Source organism: Eimeria necatrix, genomic scaffold (assembly GCF_000499385.1).
Source record: "Eimeria necatrix Houghton genomic scaffold, Enh_scaff211, whole genome shotgun sequence".
Lineage (NCBI taxonomy): Eukaryota > Apicomplexa > Conoidasida > Eucoccidiorida > Eimeriidae > Eimeria > Eimeria necatrix.
Genome location: NW_013655132.1, coordinates 15,001 through 27,500, shown reverse-complemented (window position 1 = coordinate 27,500; position 12,500 = coordinate 15,001). Strand labels below are relative to the sequence as shown.

Genomic DNA, 12,500 nt, shown 5'->3' with positions numbered 1-12,500 from the left:
TAATTTGCGAACAAGAGTAGTTAACTCCGCCTTTAATGAGGAGATCTGCAGTGCGCGTCACCCAGTAGAAGTCCCGGCCGCCGTCTTTGGCGTTTTGCAGAAAAAACCCGACATCTCCGAAGCCCAAGTACCACTTTTCGGGTGTAATTACACCTTTTTGAACCTCATTTTCGGTTTTATTTCCATTTTTTAACTCCATTTTCTTTTTTCTGCACTCCGAAGGCTTCAAATAACCCAGCATTACGTTGCCCCCCCTGCAGATCAGGTAGCCGCACTCCCCCTCTTCGCAGTCTTGCTGCAGCAGCGCAACAAAATGGATTTAATTCATTTATTTATTTATTTCAAACTTTTATTTCTTTTTAAAATTCATTTTTGCTTTCAATTGCGCCATTTGGCTCGTTTTCCAGCAGCTGCGTTCGCCCGCTGCAACTAATTTGCTGCCGATGAAGTGCGTTTGAAAGGACAGTTTTCGTTCAATTTAATCCAATTTGATTCAATTAAATTAATTTAATTAATTTAATTTAATTAATTTAATTTAATTCATTTAATTTTATTCATTTTAATCCACTTTTACCATATAACCTTCTTCTCCCTCCTTGGTGCTTTTAACCACTCGCATTTCCGTGAGCCCTTTGTGCGGGCGGCCGATGAAGAATCCGATTTTGTTTTCTTCATTTTGTTTTTTTGTTCGAAGTTGATTAATCATTTTAACTTTACTCTCCACTTTGTTTGTTTGAAGTTGATTAATCATTTTAACTTTATTCTCCACTTCTCCAGCTGCATTTTCATCGGACTGCCGTTCTCCCAGCCCTTCTGCTGCTGCTGCTGCTGCTGCTGCTGCTGCTGCTGCTGCTGCTGCTGCTGCTGCTGCTGCTGCAGTTGCCTCTGCGTCTTTTCCAGCTTCGCTAAGGCCGCTGCTGCTGCTGCTCTTTTTGCTTCCATTTGTCTCTTCAAATGTCTCCAAAGTCCCTTCCCGTGTCTGACACTCCCCTGCTGCTGCTGCTGCTGCTGCTGCTGCTGCTGCTGCTGCTGCTGTTGTGCCTTTTGCTGCTGCTGCTGCTGCTGCTGCTGCTGTTCCTTGCCACCCCCGCCGCATCGCTTCCAGCTGCTCCTCATCTGACATCCAGTGTGGAACCGAAGCAACCTGAATAAATAAATAAATTAATTAAATAATAAATAAATAAATAAATAAATAAATAAATAAATAAATAAATAAATAAATAAATAAATGAACAAATAAAAGCAAAAATAGTACAAATTAATCCATTTAACTGACTTAATCCACTTAATTGATTTAATTGATTTCATTGATTTAATCCATTTAATTGATTCCATTTAATTGATTTGATTTATTTAATTGATTTAATTGATTTTAAGTATTTATTTAATTCATTTAATTCATTTAATTCGCAATTAAATTAATTAAATCAAATTAAATTAATTTAATTTAAATTTAATTATTTCAACTAATTTGACTCCTTTGATTTATTTCCAAAGCTGAAGCAAACAAAGTTGCTGCCCACGAATTCAATTAATTAAATTAAATGAATTTAATTAATCAAATTAATTAATTAAATTAATTAAATTAATTAAATTAATTAAATAATTAAATAATTAAATAAATAATTGTTTAATTAATTAACTCACCTGCAAAGTTGTCTCTGTGGAGCCAAACCGAACTTTGGGAACTTTGTGGAGGAGAGTTTGGAGTGTACGTACACTGGAGGGCCCCACAGGCGCGGAGCCGAGCAGCAGAATTAAATTTATTTCTTTTTCTTTTTCTTTTATTTCATTTATTATATTTTCTTTTTCCAACTTTCCCTCCAAGTGCAAGTTCCACAAAAAGTCTATGTGGCGAGACACCAGCGGAGCCACCACGCGGCACCTGCTGCTTCTTGCTGCTGCTGCTGCTGCTGCTGCTGCTGCTGCTGCTGCTGCTGCTGTGGGTGGTGATGGTGGGGCTTCTGCTGCTGCGGCGGCTGCTGCAGCTTCAGGAGCAGCAGCTGCAGCAGCAGCGGCGCCGGCTGCTGCTGCTGCGGTGGCCGGGGGAAGAGCAGCAGCAGCAGCAGCAGCAGCAGCAGCAGAAGCAGCAGCAGAAGTAGCAGCAGCATCTTTACAAGCAACGCACAGCACTTTCCAATAGGTGGTGCGGTATCTGCAGCAGCAGCAGCAGCAGCAGCAGCAGCAGCAGCAGCAAAAGGAGAGAAAAGAGAGAAACCATATTAACAATTAAATCTCTGTAATTGAGAATTTAAAAAATGAGAAAAAAGACAAATAAAAAGATATAAAACGAAATAAATTAAAAAATTAAAGAGAAATAAAACAAAAAACAAAAAGGACAAATAAATTATTTTCTGATTTAAAAAGTGAAATAACAATTAATCAATTAATTAATTAATCAATTAATTGATTAATTTATTAATTTATTAATTTATTAAACAACGAATGAATCGACGGATCAGCTAATAAACCCCAAACCCTAAACCCCAAACCCTAAACCCTAAACCCTAAACCCTAAACCCTAAACCCCAAGTTCCAAAGTAGTTGCCCAAGCGGCTCGTTGAAGAGCTCTTTTCGCGTTTTGAAAAGCCAAATGGCGACCAAAGCAAAATAAATAAATTAAATAAATAAATTAAATTAATTAATTAAATAAATTAAATAAATTAAATTAAATAAATAAATCAAATTAATTAAATTAAATTAAATAAATGTTTATCACCTGCTCAAAAGATGCACTGAGCTGCTGCAGCGCAGCAAAGCTGCTTCGAAGAAAACGGAAGAGTTGATGTGGTGAAAAGGGTTTACAAGAAAAAGAAAAAAGTCTTTTTTATTTTCTTTTTTATTTTCTTTTTTTATTTCTTTTTTTATTTCTTTTTTTATTTCTTTTATTTCTTTTTTTGTTTCTTCTTTTGTTTCTTCTTTTGTTTCTTTTTCCTCTTCTTCCAAAACCCCCAACGCGTCCCACACGCAACGCGCCGCAGTCCACAGGTTCCTAAACCACAAACCCTAAACCCTAAACCCTAAACCCTAAACCCTAAACCCTAAACCCTAAACCCTAGACCGTGGACCCTAGAGCGTTAACCCGAAACCCTAAACCCTCAGGCTTCAGCGCTGAGGCGCTCTTCTTGAGTGCCGGAGCCTCGAAGCTAGCGAGTAAACCCTAAACCCTAAACCCTAAACCCTAAACCCTAAGCCCTACAGTGCAGATGCGACTAGCCATTCTACCGGGATCTCTAGGCGCTAAACCCTAAACCCTAAACCCTAAACCCTTACCCGTAAGAAAGTCGAGCGCCTTTGGGGTCGTTGGTGGTTCCAGAAGTGAATACGACCTGAAGAGCGAAAAAGAAAACCCTAAACCCTAAACCCTAAACCCTAAACCCTAAACCCGAAACCCTAAACCCTCGAATGTGAACGCTCAGCCTTGATCTGTACACCCAAAACCCTAGGCCTTTGGGCTTAGTGTGCAGCTCTATACCTAAAGTGCAAGCTTGCAAGTCCGGCAGAGTTTAAACTCTGTTTTGGGGTTTAGGGTTTAGGGTTTAGGGTTTAGGGTTTAGGAGCTACGGTGTAATACTCGGGGCCTAGGGTTGCGGGCTAGAGACCAAAGGTTTGGAGATTAGGGTTTAGGGTTTGGGGCATGCTGCGCAGGGTTTGATGCCCAGCGCACAGGGCCTAGGCTTTAGGGTTTAGGGTTTAGGGTTTAGGGTTTAGGGTTTAGGGTTTCTTACCATTCTTTCCGAGTCTGCTGTGAGGGTTTCTTGTTCTTTCGCCTTTGACTGCTGCCAAAAGTTTATTTCTTTTTCCATTTCTTCTTCTTCTATTTTTGTTGTCAAATCCTCAATATGGACTATTCGACTAGCAGCAACAAACTGCAACAAAACAAGGGTTTAGGGTTTAGGGTTTAGGGTTTAGGGTTTAGGGTTTAGGGTTTAGGGTTTACGATACCTTGACATTGTTTTCTTTTGTTTGTTCGCGCAGCAAATCAATTTTTGCTTCTTCAAAAGAGTCATCGAAAATAACAGCAGCGCATTCCGCCGTTTCTATTTTGTACAAAACCCTCGCTGGCCTGAAGCAGCAAAATATTTAGGGTTTAGGGTTTAGGGTTTAGGGTTTAGGGTTTAGGGTTTAGGGTTTAGGGTTTAGGGTTTAGGGCAGTGGTCAGCTTAGGGTTTAGGGTTTAGGGTTTAGGGTTTAGGGTTTAGGGTTTAGGGTTTAGGGTTTGCGGTTTAGGGTTTAGGGTTTAGGGTTTAGGGTTTAGGGTTTAGGGTTTAGGGTTTAGGGTTTAGGGTTTTGTGTTTAGGGTTTAGGGTTTAGGGTTTAGGGTTTAGGGTTTAGGGTTTAGGGTTTAGGGTTTAGGGTTTGGCTTGATAAAGAACGATTCGTTTACCCGCTGCCTCCTCAGCCCGCCCCTCGGCCTCCAGGCCTCGGGCCTAGGGTTTAACGCCTAGGGTTTAGGGTTTAGGGTTTAGGGTTTAGGGTTTAGGGTTTAGGGTTTAGGGTTTACGTGTCGGAGTCCCAGTTGATGGTGACGACGGAATAGCCCGAAAGAGCAGCAGCAAACCTCAAAACCGAATCCTCCAATTTGTTGGAATTAAAATAATGCGCCAAACGAAACCCTTTTAAAAAAGAAAAAGATTTAAATGATTTAAAATGAATTTTAAATTATTTAAATTAATTAAAAATGAACTTAAAATGAATTTAAAATGATTTAAAATGAATTTTAAATTATTTAAATTAATTTAAAATGAATTTAAAATGAATTTAAATGAATTTTAAATTATTTAAAATTAATTTAAAATGAATTTAAAATGAATTAAAATGAATTTAAAATGAATTAAAATGAATTTAAAATGAACTTAAAATCTATTTCAAAAAAATTTAAATTATTCAAAATGAAGTTAAAATTAATTTAAAAAGATTTAAAATGATTTAAAACGAATCAAATTAATTTTAAATTAATTTTAAAATTAATTTAATATTAACCTAAAATAAATTTAAGAGGAATTAAAAGTGAAATTGAACAGAATTAAAAAGGGATTGAACAAGAATTCAGAAAGAGTATTAAACAGAATTAAGATTAATATAAAATTAATTAAAAAAGAATTCAAAATAAATACAAAATGAATTTAAATGAATTAAAAATAACTAAAAATAATTGAAATGAATTAAAATAAATTTAAAAGAATTAAAATGAATTAAAATGAATTTGAAAAAAATTAAAAAGAATTAAAATGCATTAAAATGAATTAAACTGAATTAAAAAGAATTAAAATGAATTAAGATGAATTAAAATGAATTAAACAGGTTAAAAGGAATTAAAAAAGATTTAAAATGAATTAAAAATGAATTAAAATGAATTAAACCAAAAATAAACTTTTAATTCTTTTTTAAATAATTAAAAAAGAATTAAAAGTTTATTTTTGGTTTTTTTCTGACTTGAATTCTTTTCGTTTCGGACTTGCATTTATTTTGAAGTTCTTCTTTTATATTCACATTCATGTTTCTCAAATTATTTAATTAATCAAATTAATTAATTAAATTAACTAATTAAATTAATTAATTAAACTACTTGATTAATTAATTAAATCAATTAATTAAATTAATTAATTAAATTAATTGATTAATTAATTAAATCAATTAACTAGGTTAATTAACTAGTTAATTTAATTAATTGATCAAATTAAATAATTAATTTCATTATTTAGTTTATTTAATCAATTGATTAAATTAATAAATTAGAATAATCAGTTAATTAAATTAATTGAATCAACCAATTAATTAAATTCATTAATTGAATTAATTAGCTAATTAAATTAACTAATTAACTCAACCGAGTTAGTTAATCAATTTAATTGATTAATTAAACTAATTAAATTAATTAATTGATTTAATTAATTAATTAAACTAATTTAATTAATTAATTAATTAATTAACATAATTAATTAAACTAAATGAATTAGTTAATCAATTTAATTAATTAATTAAACTAATTGAGTTCATCAAACAATCCAATTAATTAATTAAGCTAATTGAATTAATTAATTAATTTAATTAATTAAAGAATGAATAAACAAACAAGAAAAGAAATAAATGATTTAATTATTTTGCCAATTAAGAAAACAGTTTTGAATTAATTCGATTGCCAACTATTCGAATTGCAGAACAGCTAAGTAAACAAAGAAATGAATAAATAAATGTAATTAAATAATTAAATAATTATTTAATTATTTAATTAAATTAATTAATTAATTAATTAATTAATTAATTAATTAATTAATTAATTAATTACAAACCCTGCAAACTGGCAATTTGCAATTCTTGCTGCAGCCGGCGAATGGCCCGCAGGGCTCCGAAGAGGAAAGACGCGCGGGAAATCCATTTGATATTTTCTGCATTTATTTCCGAATTTTGGATCTAAAAACGCGAAATAAAATAAAAAATAATAAAATAAACATTAAAACTTCTTAAAAGCGTTTAAAAAACGCCAAAAGAGTGGAAAAAAGTGGTTTATTGAGCGAGAGTTCAAAAGTTGAACGCAGAAATCGAGATGGGAACCAATTTGCGAATTGTTTCGAAGAAAATGAAATATTCGAAACGCAAATTAAAGAAAGGAATTTAATTTTTTAAATTAATTATTTATTTGGAAAAGAAAAACGAAAAAAGGCTCTGAAGACTTCCTGTTCTTGTTTTTCGAGTGGGCTTCAAATGAATAAAACAAAGAAATAATCCTTTCAAACCCAATTTTAATTATTTAAATAGATTAATTGGATATTTTGGAGGTCTGAGAGAAGATTTAATTGCAAAGAATCGGAGAAATAGAGAAAAGAATGAAAAAATTGAATTATAGAGCAGCAAATGCAGCCACCAGCTTTGGAATTAAGTGACTAGGCAGCAGTCAAAAGAGGCTTTTCTTTCTTTCCCCTCCATTTATTTATTTATTTATTTATTTATTTTAATTTTAATTTTAATTTTAATTTTAATTTTGTTTTTCGAATTACCTTTTCCAGATCCCAGTAGCAGATGAAGGGGGAAGCGCGCCAGGCGGGGTTTGCAAAAGCCTGGAAGTACTCAGTTGAGGGGTCTTTCTGGGAACCAGAACACGAGCTGCAAATGGCATTTTCGCCGTTTGTTTGCGAGGAATTCATTTTATAAATGCTGGAAATATATAAAGGATTCTTTTGGTTCAATTCCAATGGCTTTTACGCGGGAGAAAACGTTAAAATGGAAAAAAGTCCTAACAGGCAAAACCTGAATTCCGGTCTATTGGCTGCTGGCGGCGACGATCACGCGTTCGCACAGCCGTCGAAGTTGGTTTTAAATTCTATTTTAAACGACAAATTCTTTTTAATTATTTTTGTTTTTCTTATTTTCGCATTAAAGGCGAAAAAAGGCAAAAAAGAAACAACGCCTGCGGCTCTGCCGTAGCAGCAGCAGCAGCAGCAGCAGCAGCAGCACGGCAGCAGGCAGCAGCTCGTAGCGCCATATTTCTCGCTCTAATGCCTTCAATTGTGCAAATAAATTCATTTGATTTATTAAAATGCGAAGTTTTAAGACCTGCAGTTCAGTTTATTCGGACAAAATCCGAAAAGTCCCATTGTTGAACTTTTCGTGTTCTGTTCTGCACACGCCGCCGGTGACCTCTGCGCTGAACCCGGAAAGCTGCTGCAACTTGCTGCATTTCTTTGTCCATTTGATTTAATTTTAAGTTCGTTTTAAGTTATTTAATTTAAATTTGAAAATTAAAATGATTTAAATGAATTATTTTCCTCCTGAGCCCCCCAAACCAGCGCTGACGCCACTTGCTCTGCAGCCGGCAGCTGCAGCAGCAAATTTGAATTTGAATTTCGAATTTATTTCGACAATTAAAACACAAATTTGAAACTCTTTTTATTTTGCTTCTTCAGAATAGTCTTAGAGAAGCTGCAGACTCAAATTGCTGCTTTGCATGCAACTCTATTCCTCTTTATTTGCTGCTGCACTTCTTGTACAATAAAGTGTCTTTTGTTTCTTTCGATTTGCTGCAGCAGCAGCAGCAGCAGGCGCAAACAGCTACAAATGTTAGGGATTAGGGTTTAGGGTTTAGGGTTTAGGGTTTAGGGTTTAGGGTTTAGGGTTTAGGGTGCAACGTTTAAGGCATACGGTTTAGACTTTAAGGTTTAGCGCCTAGGGCTTAGGGTTTAGGGTTTAGGGTTTAGGGTTTGGTCCACTGTAAAAGCTACGTGAAGTTCGTGTACAATTAATTTGTTTAGGGTTCAGGTTTTAGGGTTTAGGGTTTAGGGTTTAGTAATTATCTGCGGTTTATTTATTTTCACATCAGTAAATTAACACTTTTAATAAAACATTTTTTATAATTTTAAAATTAACTATTTTCGGCTCCAAAGACTAGAAAACATGGCTCGACGCAGAAGCACTTCAGATCAGGGTTTAGGGTTTAGGGTTTAGGGTTTAGGGTTAAGGAGTCAGGGTTTAGGGTTCAGGGTTAGGTCGACAGGGTGTAGTGCCTAGGCTTACGGCTTAGGGTTTAGGGTTTAGGGTTTAGGGTTTGGAGGGCGGGGGGTTTATCACTTAGAACTAAATGCCTAGGGTTTAGAAGGTGGGGTTTGTGTTGGCTGGGGCCTTAACGCTCGCTAAACCCCAAACCCTAAACCCTAAACCCTAAACCCTAAACCCTAAACTCTAAGCCTTGCTTGGGACAACGACTGACGTTGAAGGGTTTCACAGCAGCAGCAGTCTGGCAGCTGCAGATTAGCAGCCGCAGCAGCAGCTGCTGCTGCAGCAGCAGCTGCTGCTGCAGCAGCAGCAGCTGCTGCAGCGCATGTGCAGCAGCAGCATTAGCAGCAGCAGCACAAAAAGACAGGCCTCTTAAAGAAAGCAGAAGCAACAGTAGCAACAGCAGCAGCAGCTGCAGCAGGACGATCAGCAGCAGCGGCAGTTGCAGAAGCAATGGAGCTGCAGCAGCAGCAGTGGCCCTTGCAAAGTAGAGAAGCAGCAGCTGCTGCCGCAGCAGCTGCTGCCGCAGCAGCTGCTGCCGCAGCAGCTGCTGCCGCAGCAGCTGCAGCGACCGCATCTCCCGCAGCAGCAACTGCCGCAGCAGCTGCAACGACTGCTGCTGCAGCAGCAACAGGTGCAGCATCATAGCGGCTTCAGCCGCACTACCAGCAGCAGCAGCAGCAGCAGCAGCAGCAGCAGCAGCAGTAGCAGCTCCCACGCTGCTGCTGACTCTTTCTTTGTTTTAATTAATTTAAAAGTGTAAGGACACTCGAGTTGGGTCCTTGTGGAGCGCTGTGCGCGGCGCGGGTTCAGGTGTACGTACACTGGAGCACGTGGAGTGGTGGAAATCGAGCTCGTCGATTTTCGCCTTTTCGGGGCTCTTTTTGCGCGTAATTGCGGCGCAAAGGTTAAAAGACTATAAATTAGTTTTCTAAAACTTTAAAAAGAGGAAAAATGGGGGGAGGAAGGGCCGCCATGGCGCTGCGGCGGTGGTTGGCTGTGTGCGCGTGGCGGCTGCGGATCTGTGCACGAAGATAAAGAAACTGCAGATAATCTAGGCTCATCACCCCTCGTTCGAGAGGTAATTTCGCGAAAACTTCGATTGGAATAATAGTTACCGGGGAATATCTTTATTTCATGCTGCTTTCCCGTTTGAGCGACTGCCGCCGATGGCTCGCGACAGCTGGGTGGCGCGGGCGGGCCGCAAAGGCGTCGATTGCGCGCCTGGGGCCCAGATAGCGGGGTCTTTGGAAAGCTTATTGGAAATCAAAGTTAATTGCGGGGAGAAAGCAGCAAAAAAAGCGGAGAAAAGTGGAAAAAAAGAGCTTTCGAGCCCGTTTGCAGAAGCAGCCGCGGCGGCGCGCGGCGGCGACCGCTGGTCGGGTCACCCCCGCACCAGTGGTGAGCTTCCGGCGCTGGCGGTTTCTTTGGGCCATTTTGCTGCAGCCGAGAGCTTCACAATTCTTGTTTTAGTCATTTCGAGTAATAAATAATTGAATTTGCCTTCTTAGTTGTTGCACTAGCCTCGCCCAGCTTCACCATGGCTCCCATGCTTCTCAAGGGCCTCTGCGCGCTTGCTGCAGTTGCTGCCATCAGCAGCAGCGCTGCAGCGCCCCCTGCTGCCGAAGGCGGCAGCAGCAGCAGCAGCAGCAGGTCCGAGCTTGCTGCTGCTCGTCCGGCCGGCTCTGGCGGGCTTCGCGGCTCCCTGGGCGAGCGCGAGGAGCCCCGCCGCAGCAGCAGCAGCAGCAGCAGCAGCAGCAGCGACGCAGCTCTGGAGTCTCTGCTTTCTGAGCCTGAGACCATCGAGCTTGCTGCTGTGGCTCTTTCGAGCATAAACACCTTTTGGCTGTCTTTGACGCCGGAGGCTCGCGAGGAGCTGCTGAAGGACATCGGCAGCAGCAGCAGCAGCAGCAGCAGCAGCAGCGGCAGGCAAGAAGAAGATGTTGCTGACGAAAAGGCAGAAGAGGAGGACCAAGGATTGTCCGGCGGGCGCCGCCCCAGCAGCAGCAGCAGCAGCAGCAGCAGCAGAACTCTGACAGAAGACGCAGCTCTTTTCCGCGTGCTGCAGCGGCTGGAGGACTCCCCCGCAGCAGCAGCAGCAGCAGCAGCAGCAAGCAGCACGAGCACCTCGACAGCAGCTCCCGGCGAGCGGCTGAGCACTGCAGCAGCGGCGTTTCTGCAGTCGTCGACCGCAGCAGCAGAGCTCGACAGCAGCAGCAGCAGCAGCAGCAGCAGCAGCAACGGGTTCGTGGAAATCGACATTTTCGACGTTGCTGCAGCAGACGCAGCAGAAGATGATGCCCTCGAAAGACTGCAGCAGCAACTCAGTTCTCTCGACATGAATGAAAGTGAAGTCTTGATGGCTTTTAGATCTTTTATTCGGCGCTACGGGCAGCAGCTGCAGCAGTTCGACCAGCAGCTGCAGCAGCAGCTGCACAGCGGGGCCTTCCAGCAGCAGCTGCAGCAGCTGCGCGAGGCGGTGCAGCAGTTCCAGCAGCGCCACCCCGAGCACTCTGCTGCAGCAGCAGCAGCAGCAGCAGCAGACAGCGACCGCGAGGAAGCTGAGGACATTGCGGGCCAGGGGCTCAAGCACGAGGAGGAGCGCAGCAGCAGCAGCAGCAGCAGCAGCACCAGCACTGCAGCACCCCACAGCCGCAGCAGCAGCACGGAAGCTGGCGAGGAGAGAGAGAGAGAAGGCAGCAGCAGCAGCAGCAGCAGCAGCACCAGCACCACCACTGCTGCTCCCCATGCTTCCACACTAGCAGCAACTCTCGTCGGCAGCGGAGTCACCGAAGCAGCAGAGAGCAGCAGCAGCAGCAGCACGAGAGCAGCTGAAGAGGAGCGCAGCAGCAGCAGCACGCGAGCAGCTGAAGAGGAGCGCAGCAGCAGCAGCACAAAAGCAGCTGAAGAAGAGCGCAGCAGCAGCAGCACTGCAGCAGAACACAGCAGCAGCAGCAGCAGCACCATTGCAGCAACTCTCGTCGGCAGCGGCGTCACCGAAGCAGCTGAAGAGAGCAGCAGCAGCAGCAGCACTCACGCAGCAGAAGAAGAGGGCAGCAGCAGCAGCAGCACCCACGCAGCAGAAGAAGAGAGCAGCAGCAGCAGCACCCTCAGCAGCAGCAGCAGCAGCAGCACGTCCACCACCACCGTCGCGCCCGCGCTTCTCTTCGGCAGCGGCGTCACCGAGGCAGCAGAGGGCAGCAGCAGCAGCAGCAGCAGCAGCAGCACGGAAGCAGCCGAGCGCATCAGCAGCAGCAGCAGCACGAGAGCAGCCGAACGTGAACACAGCAGCAGCAGCACAAGAGCAGCAGAACATGAGCGCAGCAGCAGCTCCACCAGAGCCGTCTAAGCGGCTTATTGAGTGTCCTTTAATGCAGCAGCAGCAGCAGCAGCAGCTGCAGCAGCAGCAGCAGCAGCTGCAGCAGCAGCAGCAGCAGCTGCAGCAGCAGCAGCAGCGCGTGTCTTTGTACACAGTGTTGTGAGCGCAGTGTATGTACATGCCTCTAAGTGTACACTTGTTATTTGTTTGCATGTTTACATTTATTTATTTATATTTATTTATTTGCAAATAAATAAATAAATTAATTATATTTATTTATTTGCAAATAAATAAATATATTAATTATATTTATGCATTTCAAATGAATAAATATTTCTTTCGGGTGTACATGAATGCCTGTCTGTTCATGAGCCCAGCTGTACGTACACCCCGTCTCTGCAGAAGCCGAACAAAGGAAATGAACAAAAAGAAATAAAATTAAATATTTAAATAATATTTATTTATATATTTATTTATTTATTTAATAAATAAATAAATAAATAAATATTTAAATATTTATTTTATTTCTTTGTTCATTTTATCTGTTTGCCGCTCGCATCGAGACATCTGCACATTATTCTAGATAGTGTTTGTTTGCAAGCGCCCACACCCATCCCAAGACCCCAAACCCTAAACCCTAATTTAGGGTTTAGGGTTTGCGGCTTGGAGCCCTCCACAGCGTCGCCCAGAG

General features: G+C 41.1%; 2 protein-coding genes across 2 annotated transcripts in view; one reads left to right on the top strand and one right to left on the bottom strand.

Annotated features, from left to right (window-relative positions):
• The window catches only part of ENH_00029010 (hypothetical protein, conserved), a gene marked incomplete at both ends in the record, with an annotated part of 4,570 nt that extends 839 nt beyond the window's left edge, over nucleotides 1-3,731 (bottom strand). The window contains 6 exons of the mRNA XM_013584825.1: nucleotides 1-295; nucleotides 614-1,144; nucleotides 1,720-2,155; nucleotides 2,720-2,992; nucleotides 3,274-3,329; nucleotides 3,729-3,731. The exon at nucleotides 1-295 is cut by the window's left edge and continues 839 nt beyond it. Of these exons, the coding sequence (XP_013440279.1) occupies nucleotides 1-295; nucleotides 614-1,144; nucleotides 1,720-2,155; nucleotides 2,720-2,992; nucleotides 3,274-3,329; nucleotides 3,729-3,731 (1,594 nt within the window). The remainder of the gene's footprint in view (nucleotides 296-613; nucleotides 1,145-1,719; nucleotides 2,156-2,719; nucleotides 2,993-3,273; nucleotides 3,330-3,728) is intronic.
• Nucleotides 3,732-10,030: 6,299 nt separating this feature from the next.
• ENH_00029000 (hypothetical protein, conserved) lies at nucleotides 10,031-11,839 on the top strand (the record flags this gene model as incomplete). Its single annotated transcript, XM_013584824.1, has 1 exon — nucleotides 10,031-11,839. The coding sequence occupies one exon, from the start codon at nucleotides 10,031-10,033 to the stop codon at nucleotides 11,837-11,839; it is 1,809 nt and encodes a 602-aa protein (XP_013440278.1).
• Nucleotides 11,840-12,500: the final 661 nt, after the last annotated feature.